At 49.1% G+C, this 23,887-nt stretch overlaps 1 protein-coding gene across 3 annotated transcripts; it reads right to left on the reverse strand.

The window, feature by feature from the left end:
- Positions 1-334: 334 nt before the first annotated feature.
- Positions 335-6,962, reverse strand: troap (trophinin associated protein). 3 transcript variants are annotated; one of them, XM_028994604.1, is made up of 14 exons: positions 6,800-6,962; positions 6,013-6,091; positions 5,698-5,932; positions 4,703-5,180; positions 4,499-4,611; positions 3,784-3,841; positions 3,581-3,714; positions 2,704-2,758; positions 2,534-2,616; positions 2,366-2,455; positions 2,183-2,281; positions 1,477-1,792; positions 608-756; positions 335-520 (listed from the first exon to the last, which is right to left on the reverse strand). In XM_028994604.1, the coding sequence occupies exons 2-14, from the start codon at positions 6,066-6,068 to the stop codon at positions 443-445; spliced, it is 1,944 nt and encodes a 647-aa protein (XP_028850437.1). In that variant the 5' UTR covers positions 6,069-6,091; positions 6,800-6,962; the 3' UTR covers positions 335-442. The 3 variants fall into 3 exon arrangements, with proteins under 3 accessions (XP_028850437.1, XP_028850435.1, XP_028850434.1); XM_028994602.1 differs by having other exon boundaries at positions 416-756; positions 6,013-6,075; XM_028994601.1 differs by having other exon boundaries at positions 416-756.
- Positions 6,963-23,887: the final 16,925 nt, after the last annotated feature.

The following is a 23,887-nucleotide window of genomic DNA, read 5'->3' on the forward strand; positions in this document are numbered from 1 at the left end:
AGCAAAATATTCAAAACTCTTTGAGGTCTGTTTGTTGGAGAACATGTAAACAAGCTTAATTGCCACTGAACACATAAAACAAAACACTTTTTATTGATTTTTAATATGAAATACTATAGACACACACACACAAATCTAGCATAAGTCACATGATGCACGTCAGGCCATTATTTTAATATTAACAAAAAACAAGACAGGAGCAAGTGGCGATTGCCCCGACTGAACGTTATCCTTATTGCACACTATTTATATCTCTGAGCAATTCTCTCTCTCTGCATCATGCGAAATTGGATTTAACCCATCCAATATTCCATCAGCACCAGTGAAACCCCGACCCAGCACCACGGCCGCGCTGAAGAGTCCAGTTTCATTCTAGGAGGACACGACGTTGGCGTTGAAACTGCAGGGTGGAAAAAGTCCTCCTTGAGGAGAATGTCAAAGGTCACGCCCTGATAGGAGAGGAATGAAAAGAGGCGGGGCTCTGCAGGGTGCAGCAGCCTGGACCTATTGGCACAAAACACTAGAAGCAGGGAGAGACAAGCAAACATATTACAGCACTTCTGGGAATATAGAACACACAGACACACTTGATCACACAAAGTCTTACCGTTGAGTCTTGGAAAAGCAGTGTGACTGCAATAGGGTTGGGACAGCGCGGGAGCGCCGGACCAGACTGTGGGCGGGACGTGTAAGTGGAACACTCTTCATCTAGAAGCATCTCCCCGAGGGCAGGAAGCCGACGTCGCAGCGCCATCACTACACACGTCACAAAAAGAGCCAGATAGGATCAACTATAGGCATAGCCAGATTTATTTTAAGAGATTTTTATACATATATATATATATATATATATATATATAAAAAAATAAAAACAACACACACACACACACACACACTCAAGAAAATTGTCCTTATATTGTATAAAATACGTCCTGGGGGAAATAATAATATAATTTTTGTTAGTTATTTAATTTTCCCGGACGTATTTTATCTTGCCATCATCATCCTCTGTATTTGCATGTATATCTGCATATATAAAATAGCCATACTGATAAAATCAAGCCGAAATAGCTCAGTTGGGAGAGCTTTAGACTGAATATCTAAAGGTTCCTGGTTCAATTTCGGCAAAGCTGTGTACATGCAATTTTGGGGCAGTGGTGGCCTAGCGGTTAAGGAAGTGGCCCCGCAATCAGAAGGTTGCCGGTTCGAATCCCGATGTCATGGCTGCCCACTGCTCACCAATGGTGATGGGTTAAATGCAGAGGACACATGAGCTGGTGAATTCACAAATTGAAAAAATTGATTAAAACCATTAAAAATGGAAGCACTCTGCATCATGGTTCACCTGCACTGCACATTTGAGACAAGCCTCCACGGACGAGATGCCAAAGCAGAGAAGGTTCTAGTTCCAAAAGTGGGGAAAAGGTGAGAAGGGAGGGAACAAAAAAAAAAAAAAAAAAAAAAACACAACTGTACCTCTCTGATGACAAAGAACCACGGGGTTCAACGGTTCAGCTGAGGTGAATGTGACCTCTGATCCCACGGCCTGGTCCACGCACACAGACAGTGTGACTGCAGGCGTGGCACTTGTGCCATGGGAGTCCTGAAGACACTCTGTCCCTGGTGCACGTGCAGGGGTGTCTCCCAACTGCTTAGAAGCAGAGCGGAACACGATGACTGAAGCTCTGTGGGCAGCCTGAACAAAAGGTCCCTGGGTCGAAGGCTTTTCTCCTTTCTCAAGACGTTTCTGGAAGTGACTCTCAGATTCAGCTTCAGGATTTAATGTTTTCACCTGCAGAATAGAAAGGGACATATTGCACACACGTATAGAGCAACATTTTAGGGCCAGTAAAGGGTGGCCTAGCGGTTAAGGAAGCGGCCCCGAAATCAGAAGGTTGCCGGTTTAAATCCCGATCCGCCAAGGTACCACTGAGGTGCCACTGAGCAAAAGCACCGTCCCCACACACTGCTCCCCGGGCGCCTGTCATGGCTGCCAACTAAGGATGATGGGTTAAATGCAGAAGACAAATTACACTGTGTGCACCGTGTGCTGTGTATCACAAGTGACAATCACTTCACTTTCATTAACATTGGGCAGGAGGAGCTTTTTAAAGATATGATGAACCTGAACAGCCCAGAACCTCATACTGAAACCAGTTGATTAACACAAAAGTGTCTGTACCACTTGTTCCTGTGTTGCCTGCTCATCGGTACATGGGGAATCCTGTTCTTCATCCACGTCCTTCTCGGCATCCTCAAAAAGCCTCTGAACAACGTTGTCCTGCCGGTCAAGGCCCACACATAACAAAATTACACCCATGTCCTAACTCCTTCAGCAATTACTGCTGCAAAAAATTTTTCCAACCTTTATGGAGGCTGGCAGCTCACTGCTGGGGCCCTGGAGCCATGGCGAGCCACTGGAGACGGGCGTTCGATAAGCAGACAGGAGCTTCTTCTGAAACACACACGCTTGCTTTCAGACCAGGCAGCAGAACCTGCATGAAGTAAGATGCCATTGGGCAAACACACACACCGTAGACCGGGGCCTGGTGCTCGGGACCCTCTGGGGCATCCACTTAACAGCTGGAGAATGGCAGGGACCAAACCGAGCAGGACCTGGACCGTCGAGGAGACAGAAACGTTCAGTCTAGAGAAAGAGGCGGACCAACATGGACCAACCTTCAACAAGACAGATGAACAAACCCATGGACGAAAGTCGAGAGTCCATCCGCGCCTTTGTCATGGGAACTCTCTGAGCCTGGCAAGAGGGAAAAATACATAAACGGGGGGTGTGTGTGTATGTCTGTATTTATTCTGTATTTATTATGTTCCCACTTCATATTTAAGTCAATTGAAGTAATAAAAAGAAATCTTGGAATCATTGCACAAAGAACGTAACGTTTTGCGATGTATAGCTTGGAATGGCTGAGGGGACCGATTTTTAATTTTGCTCATGAAAAGACAAGTTAGTCAATGAAAAACAAACATAAAATAACTTGGAAATATATAGCTGGAAAGAGGACAAGCCCAACTAAGATTTTATTTTTTTCTTATCTTTTCTTTCCTATATATATATATATATATATATATAATGTTAGTCAACAGATGTTTAGGGGTCTGTGACACAAACATGACACTATTGAAAATATCAATACAGCAATAAATCATGATATTTGAAGTGGTGATATTATATCGATGCAGGGACATCAAATATCAATATTCTGTATGCTAATTTTGTCCAAAATTCAGTTTTGAGTTCAGTTGTACTGGCTAAATTAAAGTAATGATCCACACAGATCGTACAAAGCATCCTGTATATCAGCTCTGTTCAGTGAACTGTAGAATCTCAATATGTACAGTATCATGACATAATGGTATAATTGAAGTGTTAATTTGTTGATGTAATTACTTTTAATATGTTAATGTTTTGATATTAACCGTTTAATAAATAAATGGTTAAAATGAAAAATCTAGATTGGTCAATGATTGATTAATTCCACCATTGCACTGCTACGATTTGAATTGATTGCTCAATATTGTAAACCACTAGATGGGTTGTGGGGCTGTAAAAGACTCGTACGGAGTAGACTGAGGTGGTCCTGGCAGATGGACATGCTGATATGTTGGCTCCTGCCACAGTTCCAGCACCGATGCCTTCATTCTGCAGAATGCTGCGGAGCGCTGCTGGGTCTGGGGTGAATGGCGAAGCATTTCCTACCAAACATAATCATTATCATCACTATTATTAACCACGTAAGGAGTAACTTTTTTCCAACTACTGACCTGTGCCGGACTCAACCCCGTGGCGTAGAGCTCTTTTCATCACAGAGACCCTCTGAGGCTTAAAAACAGAATACAAAGAGGACAAAACGACAAATCAACCATTCAAATTCATATTTATATATTCAATGTGTTCTTTAATCTCACTGATGTGTAGCAGATGGATATAACATTAAAAAAATGATGAGGCCATGATTTAATTCAGAAAGATAGATCTTCAACCTCAGCCTATACAAATAAAGATACTTTTCATAAGTTGAACATTCCTCATTTCTGTACAGCAAATATGATGAGCAGCAGAGTAGCGCAGTGGAAGCGTGCTGGACCCCTAACCATCCTCTGCTAATTGGGGCAGTGGTGGTCTAGCGGTTAAGGAAGCGGCCCCGTAATCAGAATGTTGCTGGTTTGAATCCCAAACAGCCAAGGTGCCACTGAGCATGTCATGGCTGCCCACTACTCACCAAGGGTGACTGTTAAAAGCAGAGAGCACATTTCGTTGTGTCACCGTGTGCTGTGCTGTGTCAACCACTTCCCTTTCAAATCATTTTTATTGATTGTAATATTATAATAATATGATAGAATGGGTTTTTCATGAGCTGTCAGCAGTAATTGGCATAAGAATCGACTTTTTTTTTTTTTTTACACACATAATATTTTGAGCAAATTTGAGCAGTGGAGACCACGTTGGGTTTACAGTAGACTCACTTGAGACACTTACCAAGAAGTTGGAGGTGTTCCGTCCAGACGAGCAGGCGGAGCGAAGTGGCGTCAGCCCCGCCCCTTCAGACTGCAGGATACTGCACAAGGCACCAGGATCCAGACTGAAGGCATCTGCAGTTCACACAACGTGCATCAGCGTGCTTTGGTCGTAGGTATCTGGAATCTTTTTCTCCAGCATCCTCTGCTGAAGCACACTACTCACCTGCAGCGTTATTGGAATTCTGGGAGCTGGTGCCCAGGTTCCGGGCAGCGGGTATCCTCTGAGGAGCCGTGTGGTTGCTCCTGAACGGGGTCGTTTGGCCGAGTGGAGTCTGCCCTGGCTGCACAGAAGATGCCAGGGAGATGCTGCCTAGTTTAGAGCTGAGCTCATTTGATCCAGACTCCATAGTCAGTTGTCTTTTTAGAGCTTCTTTGGTTAAATCTTCCCTCGGTCTTGACTGCTCTCTGCTTTGATGATCAGCCTCTCTGTCCAATGCGACGGCCTCCTCCACCTGACTTGAAACGACTAGCGAGCTCTGCACCTTACAAGCAGAACCATTCACAGGAAAAGACTGGGAAGCGCCCAGTGTCTTTGCATCAAGTGAGTCTCCTTGTCTTGGTCTCAGCGCTCTGCTGGGTTTTGGCTGAGAAACACTGAAAGGCAGAGGTTTGGTGCAGGCCTTCTTCTTCTTCTCTTTACCCTGTGAACAAATGAACACCAGGTCCTCGCTCATATTAACGGGATCAGCCAAAACATTATAACCACAGGGGAGACATTAATAACATTGATTATCTTGGTACAAAGCCACCTGGCAGTGGGTGGGACATATTATGCGACAAGCAATAATATCTTGAAGCTGATGTGTTGACCGTTGGGATATAGCACCTCCAAAACAGTTGGAGAACGCACGTCACTTATCTGGGCTGATGGTAAAAAAGAAGGGAGGAGAGAGAGGAAATTCAGTAGATACCCATTCTCTCTAACAACTTATCAACTTAGGAGAAATGGAGAGGGGAGGTAGTTGCCTGGCAACCACAAACCAGGTTCAAACCCCACTTACTACCATCATGACCCTGAGCAAGACACTTAACCCTGAGTGTCTCCAGTGGGGTCCCTGTCACTACTGACTGTAAGGTGCTCTGGACAAGGGAGTCTGGTAAATGACAAAAGTAAATGAAATAAATATAGAATCTTGGGCCTCGTGTGCAAGAACCCACCAACAGAGGCCTCTGCTCCCACTTCATCTGGGTGACCCCCAGGGCGGCTTCAGCAGTGGTGGGGTGCTGCAGGGACTTGGCCAGCACAGGGAGCCTGCTGACTCCTTTCAGCCTTCCTGCCACTGACGGGTCCTTGTTCTCAAGCCCGCGCTTGGATCCGTGACAGGCGGGGCTGGATTTGGAGACGTTCGCATTGCTGAGAGTCTTGTTTTGTTCTTGCTGCGTTTTTAAAGTTCTAAAAAGGCGGGAGGGGCACATCCATTTAACGTTCTGGCCACACGCAAACTCGAGTAAACCTGGCCGCGGCTCGCTTACCCTGTAGGCCTGAGTCTATACTGCGTCTCTTTCAGGATATTCATAGCGGACGCCATCTGAGGCCTGATTATGAAATGCACTGCAAAGAATCAGAATCATGTTTATTGCAAGCACATACAAGGAATATGATTCCGGTAGATGGTGTAAAAAAAAAAAAAACAACAACAATGTGTAAGGATACAATGACAATATCCAGAGCAAATATAATATACAATCTACAACATGAATACGTAAAATGGATTTATATCTATAAATACATGATAAATATTAACAGGTATGTTTATACTATTTATAAATATATATATATATATATAATACATATAAATATATGTATGAATGTACATTCAAGACCTCGCAGCTGACCACACATTCACAGACTTGGGCACATTCTGTTAAATTGTTAACTGTTTAAATTGTAAATTTGTACATATATACAGATACATATTTATCTTATTTTTTTGGTGATGCTATTACCTCTGTTTTTGCTGCTATTACCTTCTGCTTCTGTCCACTTTCTGCCGTGACAAGTGCAATTTCCCACTTGTGGGACTAATAAAGGTTTATCTTATCTTATATGTATGTATAAATGAACAACCTAAATACAAGACTTAAAACACACAAAGGTGCCAAAAACAAATAAACGTTTAAGACCAACTGACACACAACCAAACAAACATGAACGCCTGAACAGTCCCTCCTCGCCGAGAGGACGAGTAGACGGGGGGGGGGCTGTCTGAACAAACGTCCTCACAAGCAACATGAAGTTTCATTTCGAACGGGAACTTACAGAGGAATTCCTGGAGGACAAGTAGCGATTCACGCGTGTTCGTTGTCGAACGTCGTCTTCACTTGCACAAGGTGCTCGTTGGGGGAATTGGGTTCATCTAATTAGCTCAACTTTTCTTAATTATGAAATAAAAAAAAATGAATGAAAAGCACACCGTCGCAAAAACAACGCTCAACTGGACGCCGCTTCCGGGACGCGCAGCATTTTGTAAAAAGCGCGACCGCTCACTGGCCAATCGGCGTGTGACGTCGTCCAATCGGCTCGACGCGTTGCGGCCTGCGCGCCGTGATTGGACGGCCGCCGGCCAATGGGTTTGGCGGAGCGGTAAACAGCGCCATGGAGATGACCTTTCACCACGTGACGGTCTGTTTGGGCCAACGTCCACGAAGGTCCTTTGCTGAATACTTCTGTTGTCAACTTACTTCCTTTCCCATCTTCTCAAGAGAACGAAAATAAAATGTTTAACAAAGTAGTGAATTGCTCATGGCACGTGCACCTAAAAGTTCCTCTTTGCTTTATTGGAAACAACACCCTTCTCGGAATGAGACTGTTTTCATGCCATTTCATGTCTTTGCTGAAAGGTCTTTGAAAGTATTGACCCAGGTTATGTGAACAGGCGAAGCCTATTCATTTCTGAGTGTGACTCTAAAGTCCCCGTCTGTGGGAGCCATCTGTCAACGTAAACCCCTTTCCCTCAACAAATCAATATCTCCATTTCCTGGAAATCTCGGCCGCATATCTTTGCGGACAGTCCAACTCCTCGTCCCTCTCTACGTTAACCATGGCAAGGGGATCGATAACAACAAACTTCCACCGCTGCGTTTCCTCGGCTGTGTTCTCCTGCAATCCTGCTGCCTGCCCGGTTGGCCAAAAGGAACAATTACTGTTATTGATTAAAACAACTGATAATTAATTGGAAAATAATAAGGTTAATTGAAATGGAGGTTTGATTTCACGATAAGCGATTCTTTCCTACACCTGCCAACGCACATGCACACACAGCAAAGGTTGTCATGTGTAAATTAAATTAAATGACCTACCAGATTATTTTCAGCAATATCACTTAATTCTAAAACAGAACAGGGGCTGTGGTGGCCTGGCGGTTAAGGAAGCAGCCCCGTAATCAGAAGGTTGCCGGTTTGAATCCTCCGAGGTGCCACCGAGCAAAGCAGGGTGATGGTTAAGTACAGGGGACACATTTAGTTGTGTCACAGTGTGCTGTGCTGCAGTGTTTCATGATGCCTCACCTTCAACTTCACTTAAAAAACAAGCAGACAAAAACCATGAACAAGCATGGCCACTAGAAGGCGCTAATGGTTGCGTCCGTTGATCAGAATCATCTTCATTCACCAAATCACAAGCATTTGAGGCATCTGAGGCTGATGGCCACATGTGGGTTTGTGAAATAGCTGGTGACCAGGGCGGGTTGGATCAGCAGCAGTTTTCCGCGCACATTCTCATTCTCTTGATCCGCACGGAGGCTCAAGGCGGGCAAGGCAGCAGCCAATTATTTTCTGTGCAGTGGCGTCTGCACGGGGAGTTAGAAAGCCGTGGAAGATGTGAGGAGGCTCCCGGTCGCATCTCGGCTGGTGGAAGAACTCACTGCACGGCCATACATGTAACGGACGGGAGGGGCTGCTTCCAGAGCAGAATCCACGTCCCCCTGGTACATGTGCGCCGAGGCAGACGAGAGTCACGTCATCAGGATCTTCAGGACATGAACTGCTGGGTCCATAGAGCTGCAGTGCTCCAGTATGCGAGAGCCCATCTGCACATGCTGCCTCTTATCTTCCAGTTCATTTAATATCTACTGACACAGAGGGGGGGGGGTATTTAAATGGACCAGTTTGGATGTCTGGAATTGTTGTGTTGAATGCAGAGCCAGGGCATCTGACCTGCTGGGTCTGTGGTGGGTCTGTTACGAATTTCTGGACCTGGTGCTATTCAGGTACTTTGCCTGATTGCAAAAGTTTGTACGTATGCATGTAATACAATTAATTTGCACAGATAATGCATATAAATGCTGTGCTTTCATCAGCGGTTAAGCTCTTTAAAGAAACGATTTGACTTGCACTACCCCACACTGGCCCACAGGAGGCAGCAGCGTGTGCTGAGTCGCCGTGTGGACTGACATGCTATTTGCATTTCTTTGACATGAAGAAATCAATTCATTTGAACCATACTTTCTAAATGTTAATCAGCCCTGTGGAAATGGCTGTGACAAAATGGGCCACGATAAGAATAAATCAGGCCCAAATAATCATTTATCATTTTAATTTGCCTGCCGCAGACACACGCTTTAGACACTGATTGGCTGCAAAACGCTCGTATGCGTGCACACTTAGAGGCTTCGTGTTTAATCGGTGCCTTTATTTTATGCCATTGCACAGAAATGGTTGTTGTAATCGGTGGTCTGGTCGAACCGAGCGTCCATTTCCTTTCACCTCCGTTCCACACTCTCACCTCCCAGTATTTCAGCTTGACCTTTCCTGCGTCTCCCCTGATCCCACGCCGTCCCGTTCCGCGCGGACGCGAAGACCACGCCGCTTCCTGCCTCCGGGCCCACTGCAGCGATGATGTATTGTGGGAAGTGGGGCTATTCTAATAAACACACTTGGAGTAATTAAGGTGGTGGGAGGCGGCAGACGACGGTGGTCCGGGGGACAACAGAAAACTATAAATCACAACTCCTGGTTCCGCCCTCCTGAGCGTGGCCGATCGCACTCACCGAAAAAGCAATTCTGCCAACCTGCGTTTGCACATTTGTCTTCATCAACCACTGGTTGTTTGGGGCCAGACTGAGTTTTTTATTTTTTTTTTTGCCCGTTCCCATGGTAATCAAGCAGGCTCCAGATATCAAATATGTCCATTTTAATGTCAGGAGCAGCATAACATTTCAAGCAGCGAATGTTGAATGTGCAGCGGAGTGCAATGTGTTACAGAGAGACAGAAATGTCTAGTTAGATGGGAGACGCTGCCTGCTGCAAACAGTCAGCCGCTCATTAAAGAGGTGTGAGATGTGACACGGGTTTGACCCTGGAAACCCTCATTTGTCCGGTAAATAAAATATGGCGCATGGACACAAACAACCTTGATGATTTTAATTAGAATCCGGACATTATGGCATTATGATAATTCAGAATATTAATGTAGAATCCAGCTTGCATGAAAAAGTCTTTTTCTTCCAGGCACTTGTGGACGTTTTTTTCAACAGTTGTTAACTTTTCTAAAAGTATTAAAGTATAAAACAGCTTCTCTTGTCTTCTCTTATTCCAGTGAGATTTTTTTGGTTGTTGTTGTATGAGTGTCTGGCCGATCTGCCCTACCTTCCGTATCTGTGTGCCCGTATCGAGTGGCGAGAACCAGATAGGCAGCGCTGACCTAGCGGGTAAGGAAGGGAAGATACCGTCCCTGCACACTGCTCACCAAGGGTGACGGATAAATACAGAGGACATGTTTCACCATGTCACCGTGTGCTGTGCTGCAGTGTTTCACAATGACACTCACTTCACTTCCGTCTACAGACGCCCTTATCCAGAGCGACTTACAGTCAGTAGTTACAGGGACAGTCCCCCCCTGGAGACACTCAGGGTTAAGTGTCTTGCTCAGGGACACAATGGTAGTAAGTGGGATTTGAACCTTGGACTTCTGGTCCATAGGCGAGTGTGTTACCCGCTAGGCTACTAGCACCCATGTTCACATTTCGTTGTGTGCACGTGGATGACGGTATACATAGTGAACAATAATTTAAAAACATGTGTGTCTCAATTTCGCCCACGTGGTTGTCGCATCTGGATAGAGACCCTGTTTACCGATGGCGAGAGCAGCATAGACGTTTCAACATTTACATGAGATGAAAAGCATGAGAAGCGTGACGTTTGACTGGACCTCCAACCTCTGACCATCTTTACTTTTTTCTTTTTTTTATGTCTAATCGTGTTAAAGACCTATTGTCAAAGTTCTGCTCACTGTTCCAACTTTTTTTAAATGAGCCAATATTCGTATTCGAATTAAATAGTAAAAACATGCCTGTTTGACAAATACAGATCCAAAGGCGCATAGTGACATCTCTGCACATCACTTGCTTTCCATTTTCAGCCATTTTTGAGCCCTTCTGCTTTATATCACCAGATTTCGGCTTGAAAAGGGGGAAAAACAAGTCGTGTGCTGAGGAGCCAGTGGTCTGTGTTGTCTTCATGTCTGCCGTCTCCTCGGGACATGCCTGGGACAGACAGCTGTCAATCGCCCGTAGCAGCGCGGCGAGCCCGCGGTCCATCTGGTGCCAGAGCGGAATGCAGCCGAACAGGGCCGAGAGGAGGGAGGCGGACCCCGGCGCCGCCTCCGAGGGACCGAGGAAACGGCAACTGCTGGAGCAGGAGATTCAGCCAGACAGAACACAAAGCCCAGAAGCGGCCGTGACACATGATGGACACTAAGAGGCGGCGAGAGGTTGTTTTCTTCTCCCCCCCCCGTCTCCTCCCCTCCTCTCCAAACACGTTAGCTATTCCCATCCAGCAGCGGCGAGAAGGTTAGGAGGCGCATCTCCGAGCTGTCTGTGGTCCCGCGGCTCTTCAGAAGCTCCGACTTGATCTGAAGGAGAGACGCGTCGTGGCACGTTCGATGGAGGCAAAACCAAACGGGCCTGAGCTGAGATGCACCACACACCGCACAGCCCGAGGGCGGGGCACTCCGGCTCGGCCGGGAACGAGAGCGAAAGCGCCCGAGGGAAGGACGAAGGGAGACAGGTCGCTACTCACCGACATCGGAATAAGGGTTGTGCCATCGATTTTTTTAGATTGGCGTATAAATCGGGCGTATTTCTATGTGACCGGCAGGTGTTGAGGATGCGAGACGGCGCCACGCCAGGTGACAAAAGTGAAAATGCAAACCTGCCCGTCAGTTCGGATCATCCTTTCCAGGGACCGGGACGGTGGCGAATGGCCACCAGGCCCGACACCAGGGATCCACGTACACACACAAATAAACCGGAGGCCTGGGGGTGTCGTATACGAACGGGAGGTCACTCGAACAAGTATGGCGTCCAGAGCGTTTGTCTGAAATGGCGAGCCAGCTTCTGCATTAAACACACACACACACACACACACACACACACACACAGACACACACAGATGGCATCTGCGCCTCATTGTGGGGAGGCTTGCTGTGAATCAGCTGTAAATAGGGCGAGCCGAGGCCCAAGTTGTCATCTCACAGCTACAGAAATCGATAGAGCCCCCCCTTTTCCTGCTCTAATCTCGCCGCGTTGCGGCGCGGAGCGTCGGGGGGGCTGGATGCAGGCGGGGGGAGGGAGGAGGCTGAAGGGAAGACAGATAGACGAAAGAAAGAAAGAAAGAAAGAAAGAAAGAAAGAAAGAAAGAAGGAGGAGGGCGGGAAAGAGGCGGTAAGTTGGCAGCCCGCGCCAGGGGTCTTGGGGGGGGGATCTGTCGGCTGGAAGGTGAGTCCGGTGGCGGGGAATAGGATCTGAATGGCGGCCGCGAGTGAAAATCAAACGGGGGTCTTCTGGGAGGAGGTGGGAGGGGGAGTCTGTCAGTTCCACTCGCTGCCTCCGCTCTTCCGGCTGCATCACACGTCCGCACGCCGAAGGAAAAGGGGAAAGGGATAAAGGACGGGGCTCCTCGCGGCCGTCCCCAGACTCACCTGTTGCGCGCGTCAGATGGGCCGGAAATGAACACGTGTTCGCTGGTTAGTCTCCGTCCATGTTGTTACTGGCTGAATAATCAGATCTTAAAGAGGGACGGACGCTACGGGAAAATTGTTCTTGAGGTGTGGAGAGAAGGCCGCCGCGTGCTTGATTTGGAGCATATATTCTATTGATTACGTACAAATTGGGGCGCCCTGGGGAAGGACGGTCCGCCCCGCTCTTACGAATACATAATTCCTGACGCGGGCGTCTGTGGTCGGGTCGTATTAGTATTCAAGCGCCTGTTGCAGCATAAAGGCGGGCGCAGGGCAGGAGGAGGTTTCAGACGCCCGTCAGCGTCCATGCACGTATGAAGCCGAGTTACGTCCAGGCCAGAGTCACTGTGATGGCAGATGGCTGAATTCTGAAGGACCATCGATGTCAGGGGACCAGTTAACCCAGAGACCTCCCCTTGCCCCGCCTGGAGCCCTCCATGTTACTCCGAGGCCAAATGAACAACCGGAAATAAAGAGCCGTACAAATACGTCAAAATAGTGTCAAAAAAAGCCAATCTTGTTGTCATATGAGACGAAATGTCACGGCCGGGACATTTCCCGGTTCTCCGGACCGCGATTTCACGTTTGTCTTGTGTTCCTGATCAGCCTGCTCGGTTCCATCAGTTACGAATGGTATAAATGCATCCATGCCGTGTCCCGTCCTCGCTCGGTTATTTGTCTTTTGCCAGTGTGCCGTATTTATTACCGTATTTACTGTTTGTTAAATCCCCTTGTGTGCGAGTCGTGCGTCTTGCCCTATTTGCATTCCACCATGAAGACAGCCCTGACACAGACACATAAACGACGTGTGGACCGCACGTTTGTATAATCATTTTTAAATATGACGTCTGGACTACAAGTTGAAAATGTGCATTCTGGTGGAAAAATATGGTCCGAAAGACCACAGAACTCCAGAATCCTCCAGCAACAAACTCTGGGGTGGGCGGGCGCGGAATCAAACGGGACTCGAAACAAATGCACCGTCTCAAATTTACATTTACGGCATTTACCAGACGCCCTTATCCAGAGCGACTTACAGTCAGTAGTTACAGGGACAGTCCCCCCCTGGAGACACTCAGGGTTAAGTGTCTTGCTCAGGGTCACGATGGTAGTAAGTGGGGTTCGAACCCGGGTCTTCTGGTCCGTAGGCGAGTGTGTTACCCGCTAGGATAGAACCACCTAAATTCATCCCGGTAATTCCTCTCGCTCTTTCGCCATTAATCTCGAGGAGGGTTTCTGCTGACCAGCGTTTCCCACAGGGCGCTCGGCTTCGCCGCCATGCTTCAAGACGCCCCGCAGACCCGGGGAGGAGAACAGAGGGGTTCTCGTCGGGGACGGGCCGCCATTCGACTGAGGGCCACGGCGGTTAAAACCAAATCAGTCGTCTGCTGTTCTCCCCTCTTCTCCCCTCATTGGAATTCCAGCGCCGGTTTTTATTAGCGACAGCCTCCACCGCGCAATTAATCTGCACCGCGTGCCCCAGCCACACCCGGCGGAGCCCCGCCCCGGCTAAGCGGCCGTCAGCTTCCTCCTCCTCCTCCTCCTCTCCCTCCGCTCCTGCTATCGACTTTATCAACAGGCTGTTTCCTCCGGCAACTATAACAAGACGGAGGGCAGATTAAAGCCGAAGCCGAGGGGAGGACGGCGGGAGGGCGGAGGAGGAGGAGGAGGAGGAGGAGGAAGAGGGGAGACGCTCCACTGCTTGGCTGACAAACAGAGGGTCCCTCCAGAGCAGAGCGAGGAGTGGGGGGAGAGCGAAAGAGCGCAGCACAAAAGGGGGGAGGGAGGGGGGGAGTTTGATGTGGGCAGTTGGCCGCCACCCCCCCCCGCCCCGCCCCGCCTCCACCAACACCAGCGCCTTCCCCTCCTCATCCTCCTTCCAGAAAAAGAGAGAGAGAGAGAGAGAGAGAGAGAGAGAAAATAAATCTATGCCCGCGCTCTTAGTATTCCATCCGTCCCCCCCTGCCAGGCTCCACGGAGGCCGGAGCAGACAAGGGGCTTCTGCCGGGGCCCGGGCCAGCCGGGTGTGGAGCTGGGTGGAGAGGAGGCTTCGGGTGGAGGGCTGAGTGTGTGTGTGTGTGTGTGTGAAGAGGGAGTGTTTGCTCGCGGCTGTCAGGTGTGACCCCCGCCTCCCACCATCAACACCACCCTCCCTGCCACCAGGGGCTTCGGCTGGACACGTCTCTCCTCTCATCCTTCACTTTTTTCACTTTCACCTGTCCCTGCCCGCTTCACTCCTCCTCCGTCTGTTCTTCAGTCTAACACACACACACACACACACACACACACACACACACACACACACCCTAACATGCTCACGCAGAGCCTAGAGGGATAACTCAGACGAAATGATTTTTACTCTGAATGTTGTAATTATGATCAGAACATACGGCCATTTTCAACACCTACTTCAATAACAGATCGTCTGAAGACACATTTGCCATAAAGGATATTGCTCCTTTATAGTGTGTCCAGCCCAGCAGGAAACGGAGACCAAATGAAGGACATCATTTCCGATCCTAGATTCCATTCGGTCAATGGCGGGCAGGTGTATCATGGGACAAGGAAGAACTTACAAAAATGTTCGGGTGAATTCGTGTCAGATGCCGGAATGTAGTTTACTTTCACGGCACAGAACGTTCTGCTCTTTTCACCTCGCCAGCCCTTGACCTTACGATCCTGTCAGTGGCTGTAAAGTGCAGTAGTGATGAAACAACGACTCCGTATTACCAACCCCACTTTACCGTCATCGGCCTCAAGCTCTCGGGACTGTTGTTGTCTAACTTCAGAGAAATATGAATATTTCAAATATGAAACACAGCTTTATTTACAACGTTTTACATACCGACGTGTCTTATATTTGATTGCAGCAACTTCAGGTCTGCTCTACAATGTAAAAACAGTCAGAATAAATCTAAAGTGGAGTACTGGTATTTAGAGTAGGCAGTATGCAATCTATCCGACCCTAAAGATTTTAGCTACGGTTATACAGTACAGGCCAAAAGTTTGGACACCTTCTCATTTTCTTTATTTTCATGACCATTAACGTTGGTAGATTCTCACTGAAGGCATCAAAACTATGAATGAACACATGTGGAGTTACGTACTTAACAAAAAGTGGAGACCTGACCTCCACAGTCACCGGACCTGAACCCCATCCAGATGGTTTGGGGTGAGCTGGACCAACAAGTGCTAAACACCTCTGGGAACTCCTTCAAGACTGTTGGAGAAGCATTTCAGGTGACGACCTCTTGAAGCTCATCGAGAGAATGCCAAGAGTGTGCAAAGCAGTAATCAGAGCAAAGAAACTAGAATATAAAACATGTTTTCACTTATTTCACTTTTTTTGTTAAGTACATAACTCCACATGTGTTCATTCATAGTTTTGGTGCCTTCAGTGAGAATCTACCAACGTAAATGGTCATGAAAATTAAGAAAACACGTTGAATGAGAAGGTGTCCAAACTTCTGGCCTGTACTGTATATATTCCAAACTGGAGTTTGGAGTCCATGGCACGAATAAACAGGCGAAGAAGATCTGGTTCAATGTTGCCCAGGTATTCCTGCGGCATTCAGAATAACTTTGTGCACAAAATAGCGGATTTCTTGTGTGTATTCTTTACACAAGTCCATTCAGGGACATTGTGGACGTTTTAATGATAATAAGATCAACTTAAGGCTTGCATGATGAGAGGTGCGAGCCAGAAACTTCACCAACATTCCCGGTTTCTGATTGAGGTGATTAGGGATTTATCTGTGTCCCTGCGGCATCGGGACGATCTCGTCTCGTTATTTTGATCCGTATGTGAATTTCACTGAAAATGTCCCTCTGTCCCCCCCACCCCACCCCCCGGTTGTTTCCTACTCGCTGAAGGTTTCACAGGAAGACACAGACTGTCCGACCAGCAGGAAATCACTCAGAACGAAGTCGTCTCGGCGCGCTCCTTCGGTGTCAGCGCTGTGACAACCGCTACTCCGAACTCCCGGCACACAAACACAAACACACTTTGTCCCCAACTCGGCTGCGCGGCTTCCCGAGGCCCCCCGCCCCACCCCCTTCCTCTGTCACCTTGAGCCTCGCCGTCATGCTTCTGTGATCATTCTAAAGGTCACAGCTTGTAGCCACTGTCATTACCTGTCACTCTCACTCCCCCCCCTCCCCGCACCCCCTGCCTTCCCCGAGTCCCCCCCTGTCATGCGTTTCATTCCTCGGCTCTGGAAGACGGATCAAAGTTCCATCCTTCAGCCGGGCTTTTGAAGGTTAGGGGCGCGAGAGGAGCGATGCCCACCGCAGGGCCAGGGCGGGGGCCGGGCCGCTCGGGCCCCCAGCCCGCCGCGTCACTTACAGCCATTTCACCACGGCGTCCCCGCAGGCTGCGCTCCCGGGGGGTGTTTTTTACACCGCAGCCCGCGGCGGGGGTTCAATTATCCAGAAAGGAACAAAGGAAGCCACTTACGCCAGAGCGCGGGCGTACAGCGGGGCCCGGCCTCTCTGGGCTCGTGGAGCCATTTCTTCTGCAAACAATCGAATTAAGAGCAGCGAGGCCGAGGCGCGTTTGAAATTCAGAGGCGAGGCGGGGCTTACTTATTTCCTCATGGTGCAACAGCAAAAAACGCATCTGCAAAACAGAAAAGGACATTTGGAAATTCTTGGTACATTTTTTTTAATTCCACAACTTGACTCTGATACCTCATTTTTTTCAATGTAACATTTTGTCATAATGATTCATATTGGTAAATCTCACATACATCTTACCTACAAATAAGCCCATGTTTGTGATGATTAGTCTGCATTAATAAAAAAATAAAATAAAAAAAGGAAAATTTGTACTTGAATATTTTATATAACGTAGATGGAAATAACACATCACATATAAAATGTGTGCGATTTTTTCAGAGCTCCCGTAAAAATGTCTCAGGTGGTTCTGGGGTTCCCTCAGCTCCCACGCAATTTGAACAGGATTTGATCTCCTAACCGTGAGTTTATATTTAAAAAGAACTGAAATATCACTCCCTGACAGCCAGTTTAAACAAATCACATTTTGATTTGGTGTTGAACTATGTTAAATAGTTCTCACTCTCATTTTTCTCATCTCAATGCAATTTTAGGGGGACGGTCACACAGTCTCCAGAACGATTTTTGCAGTTGCCTCAACTTCAGGCCCTAAAATCCTTGCCGCTGTTTCAGACGCCCTAACTTGCTTATATGAGGCCGGATGTACGGCTATTAACCCCGGCGCAGGCTCGTGGCCATGGAGAATTGTGCTGAGATGAACTTCTCAGAGATGCAAACACAGGTGAGCTTTTTTTTTTTTTTTTATCAACGAGCCAAGAGGTGAAGACTAATCAACAGCAAACTTTAATCAGATATGATCAATTATTCATGGCCTGAGGCCTACCAAGCACATTTCTAAAATGCTCTCACACTGACAGCTCAGGATGAATTATTCAGACATATTTTACACACACACACACACACACACACACACACACAAACCAAACGCCATTTTGATCCCCAATCATTGAATTAGAAATATTATCCGGCAAGGGACGGATAATTAGACGACAGCGGCGCTTATTTACTCCGAAAATGAACAAAGTGGCGCCACGAGGGACCCCAGCATTCCAACGGAGCAGCGTGGCGAGGATCTACTGTACAGAGCGGGGGGGCACTGGGGAGCTACCAGAAGAAGCGATAGATCAGCTGGAGAACGATCTGATGCCACCGTGGAAAAACACAAAGACGCCGGCCGCGGTGGGAGCGCCATCGGAGAGCCATGAATTTCCGCGCCGGCGAGCTAATGCATCGGTCCTCAGAGAGGACATGGGGCGAGGGGGGACGCCGGAAGATGGAGGGACGGTAACGGGGGCGGGAAAGACAGATAGGGGATAGAGGGAGAAAGTGTAATTCTCGGCCGCCGCAATTTATCCCGAAAAACCCTGACAGCGGCCGCCCATAAGTCAACAAATAATCGCTTGCAATAAATTTGGAGAGATCACTCATGTCCCCGCGGCTCCTCGTCCCCCCCTCGCCGCCTTCCTCCGCCCGGGACACCTGGGGTCAGCGGGGGGAGTGCATTGTGCGACTCTCTGAGCGTCTTTTCCGGCCTGTCCCCCCCCTCACTCCGCCTCTCCTTTAAAAGTTCCCTTTCGGTTCCTCTAACAACGGATCCAAGGGGACGGTCCACATTTTGTCCGCGGGAGAAGAAAAAGCGCAGGGACGGGGTGTGGAGGAGGACGGCAGAATGATTTCTCCCCTCCGAATTACCTAGCCATCCACCATTTTATGGCATGAGTTATAATGAGAAACACACACACACACACGGTATTGACATCTCCATGGAAACGCCCCAGTGCAACGCTAATAAATGATGCACTTGTGCTTTGGTACATTTTTTTATTTTTTTTTTTTGCTAGATATTCCAAATCATACACTCACGCACACACACACACACACACACACACACACACCGGGGACCGGCATGATGAATTATAGTTACAAACACTCACGTCCAGAAATCATACATCTGAACCTGCGTAATGAAGCGGATTTGCGCGACGGCTTCTAATGGCGCAGATTTGTAACTCTGAACGAGTCTAATTTACGCGCCCATTAAATCCGTTTTAAAGCCCGCGTCATTCGGCACGCTAAGCGCTGCTTCCCTCTCCTGCAAACTTCCACGAGCATAAAGGCGAAAGCGCGGCCATGTTGTTACCCGGCCTGCGCACTTTAAGTTGCGGCAGAGACGAGGCCGAGGAAGGATGCTGCTAATGACCGGGAGACAGAAGAACATTCCCATGCATGCAAATAAAAGATAAACACGGCGAGGGGAGCGAGGGGGAGGGAGATGGGCGGCCGAGTGCACATGTAATTGCATCCTGACTTCTCATTTGTCAGCACAGGGATAAAGCGGTGAGAGCGGCGGGGAGGCGGACGGGCAGGTATGCATTCAGCACCAGGCGCCGAGCTCACCGGCTAACCAGCACGCCTTTAGCGCCTTCCCCCTGCGGCATGCCCGGTTCGTGCTGAGCAAACTGAGCATTCCGGTCGGAAAGGCGTTGGTCTGTCGAGCACAATCTGCGGTTAAAAAGAAGACGACAGCTGGCCAAGCATTTAAAACGAAACGATTTAAAATCGTACCTACATCTACAGTACAGGCAAAAAGTCTGGACACCGTCTCATTCAACGTGTTTTCTTCATTTTCACGACCATTTACGTTGGTAGATTCTCACTGAAGGCATCAAAACTATGAATGAACACATGTGGAGTTCTGTACTTAACAAAAAGTGGAGACCTGACCTCCACATTCACCGGACCTGAACCCAGTCCAGATGGTTTGGGGTGAGCTGGACCAACAAGTGCTAAACACCTCTGGGAACTCCTTCAAGACTGTTGGAGAAGCATTTCAGGTGACCACCTCTTGAAGCTCATCGAGAGAATGCCAAGAGTGTGTAAAGCAGTAATCAGAGCAAAGAAACTAGAATATAAAACATGTTTTCACTTATTTCACCTTTTTTTGTTAAGTACAGAACTCCACATGTGTTCATTCATAGTTTTGATGCCTTCAGTGAGAATCTACCATCGTAAATGGTCGTGAAAATAAAGAAAACACGTCGAATGAGAAGGTGTGGCCTGTGCTGTACATTAGAGGAGTATATTGTAAACCAGTTGTGCCAAATATCGAATTAACTGCTGGAGACAAGCGTAGCGTAAAAATACTAGCAGGTTAAAACACGGCCAAGCGACCAAGCAAAGCAGGAACTCGAAAAACACTAAATTTCGACATCCGACGAACTGGTGCTATTCAGTCATCTTGATCAGTTCGAACAACGGACAACTCATCACAACTCGATTAAAAGCTGGGTGCACAATTGAAAAATCAACCACGGGACAATGAAATATTTTAAGGCGCATTCGACCACACACTAGAAAATAATTCAAGAAAACGGCAGCTTCCACATTTTACACCGTTCCTTACAATTTAGCAAAAAACATATTGATTATTGATGATTTTTACGAATTTGTTAACTTTGATCGAATATTAACCAGCGGTGAGTATTACTCAGCTTTTTATTTTAGAAAGACTCAAATCTGTGGGCCGCCATGATGTTTTTTTCTGCTTTATTATGTTTATTACTGCTTTATTACAATTTCTCACGCGTGGACATGAGAAATCGTTCCGAATTCCAGCCTGTCGGTGAGGTGTGCGTGTGCACGGCCAGTGGGCGTGGCCACGTGTCAGCGCGTGCGTCACAGACGACCCTCGCGCCCTTGTCATGTTCCTGCCAGCGCCGAGTTTTGGGGCGAGAGACGAGTCGTCTTTAAGAGCGGCGCGGGGTCCCGGGCTGACTGATGGGAAGGTAGAGTCTGTCCGTTACGCCGGAGAAATCAATCGGCCCACCCTGTCAGTCTGGGAAGATGATCCTTATTCCATCTCCCTTGTCGCGCCGCGCTCTCCGTAATTTGTTTGGACACTTTTCTTGGCCCCGCCTCTTCCTGGTCGCCTCCCCTGCCTTGGGCCCGCGGCACGCAGCTGCTTCACGCCTCGTACCGGGGACGCCGCTGTTGACAGATGCATGTGTGGTTTCCGCGTGGTTGTTGTTTTATGACAGTGTTTGGACTGTCCCCCCCCCCCCCACACACCCACCGGCAGCGGCGCCGGACGGTAAATAAGTCGTAACGGGCGTGAACGGGAGGCGGCTGGGGAGCGCTCCCTGTCATCACTTTGGAAGGTGGCGACCCCGCGGCGCAGCGGCCCATGGCCAGTAAATTATTCAGCCGGCGCGCTCCGCGGCGGCCCCTCCGGACGAGACGCGTCCAGTGATTGCCGGGAGCCGACTGACTGACATTTGCACATGAAAATCGCCCCCCCCCCCCCCCCCCCCCTTCACCCCGACGCCCACGCGCCTGAAGAAAAGCCGGCACGTGGCCGCCGTAATGAGAGAACCCCCCGCTGGCGCGCCGGGCCGGGCCTCCGACAAGACTCCGCCGCGGGGGGGGCCGGAAAATGAGCCTCCGGGGCCGCAGCTGGTCGCGGCCAGGTGCCCGGCGGCCACCCGTCCACCTGCGGCCCGCTTTACGGCCATTAATAAATAAGCCGGGGATTTACACCTCTTCATAAAGCCGCCGGCCGCGCCCGCATCACTAATTCAGCAGACGTTTACGAGCTCATTTACCGGCAGACGGGGGGGGGGCTGTATCGACACGACGGTGCGCAGGGCACCTGCAGGGACGAGGATTTTACGGTCGGGACGATACGTTGATGCGCACTGTATTTATTCCGTTATTTAACCGGTGCCGCCGGTGAATGTATAGAGTGATCGGCCCGCCCTTTTCGTGAACGAAGGCCGGCGAGCTAATGGGACCGCGTCCAATTAGACCGATGTGGCGGGTAAAATTGCCAAACGCGAGCCGGTGCCGTGGGTGTGTGTGCGTGCGGGGACGGGGAAACCTCAAGCTGCTGATAGGGGCGATTAACTCATAGACTTCCGGTGAAAATGGAGACGATGTCCCTCCGTCCCCTGGTCTAAACATTTCGACTCGATTCTCGTTCGTCTAAGTTCTCTCGGTGCTCTAAGTTCGCACCCGGGTCACGCAGACGTACGCGCTTTTCTACTCATACGCAGCGGCGGGGTCGCGGCACGCCACGGATTAAGGGAAGGGCCCGCTTAATCTCTGGGTGGCCTTAAGGAGAGGAAGCCGGAGAGGCTCGGTATGCCTGGCCATGCCTGCCGTGCCGAGAGGAGGGGGGGGGGGGACAGGTCTGGGATGAGCGTGCGGACAGAAGTGAGGGAGGAGGAGGAGAGCGGGAGGGCGGGGCACGAGACAGGTGACAAATTGTGATTAATAAATGTGCTCCGGGACGGCAGTGTGGAGAGCTTGTTATTAATAGAGAGAATTAGACCGCCTGTGCAACTCAATCTGCACACTGTCACTCTGCATCAGCCCCCATAAGCAGGACCTAATGAAACACACACACACACACACACACACACACACACACCTACATCCACCCTAACATGCTCCTGCACCAGCCGCGAAAGCGCGGAAGAGGCCAGAAGATCCCACTTTCGGCCAATTTCCCCCCCGATGCTCCTCGAACGCGGCCGCGGTCAAGCCGCCGTTTTAAAGCGCCGCGTAATTACTCCCCTCGGTTTTCATTTGCGGGTCAAAGGTCAGAATGTGCCTCTCTCATTACGCCTGGCGTGTGCGGCCCGGCCGCCGTAATTGGGGGTTAATCCGAGCCCTGGCTCCTCCTCCTCCTCCGTTTCAGAGGGTCCCGTATTTTTTTCATGGATCCCGAACTCATTTGCACGCGCCGATCGCTCCGACTCCGATGGATCCATCGGACCCCCGCTGTCATTAACGCCCTCCGATGACTCTCGTGGGGCGGTCCACGCGACGCGTTAAAAAGGCACACAAGGCTGATTGATGGCATTTATTAAATAATGCTCGGGGGTCTTCAAATGCCCGCTTACGACTGACCTTAAGGTCCAGGAGCGACTGTTGTGCTCTTGATGTCATCCCGGGTTGGGGAGACCTCGAGGCGGTGACACGCCGGGCCACAATCCATCAACCGATTCCCCGCTGGGGAAATATTTCTTCATTTGCCTGTTAAATATTCCGGTGCAACAAAGAAAAAACGACCAGAAATCTGACAAAACGAAGCGCTCACGAGTCACATTTAGGCAAAATTAACCACAATTAATTAATGAAGTTTTTTTTAAAAGGGGAGGAGCCTGTGGGGATGACTGACAGCTCTCATGTGATTAATCCCACGATTAAAAACCCCTCCTGTCAACATGTGACACACCCAGGGGTTTTGCAGTGTAAGTCTCCTCCGTTTCCCTACATCCTATACAAGTGGTATCAGGGGTGGCCTAGTGGTTAAGGAAGCGGCCCCGTAATCAGAAGGTTGCCGGTTCGAATCCCGATCCGCCAAGGTGCCACTGAGCAAAGCACCGTCCCCACACACTGCTGTCATGGCTGCCCACTGCTCACCAAGTGTAACGGTTAAAAGCAGAGGACACATTTCACTGTGTGCTGTGCTGCTGTGTATCGCAATGACACTCACTTTTTTGTGACACAAAAAACGTAGCCACGCCCACTACCAACCCCAACATGCAGGCTATCATTGTGGTGATAGGGGAGCCGCTGAATGTGCAGCTTGAACTTCCCAAAACCCCGGCCGTAAATCGAACGTCCTCCAGCTCGACCGCGTGCCCAAAAGCAGGCCCTCAATAACTCGGCACTCCCGCCGCCATAAACAAGTACAAGCCGGCACGACAAAAGGGCGCGAGGAGGACGGACGAGAGGCGGGCGGGGCTCAGAGCCGCGTGCGCATTTCAATATTAATCAGCTCAGTAATATTTTAGCAGCCGCTAAAAATCC

The sequence above is a fragment of the Denticeps clupeoides genome, chromosome 10 (assembly GCF_900700375.1).
Source record: "Denticeps clupeoides chromosome 10, fDenClu1.1, whole genome shotgun sequence".
In the NCBI taxonomy this organism is placed as follows: domain Eukaryota; kingdom Metazoa; phylum Chordata; class Actinopteri; order Clupeiformes; family Denticipitidae; genus Denticeps; species Denticeps clupeoides.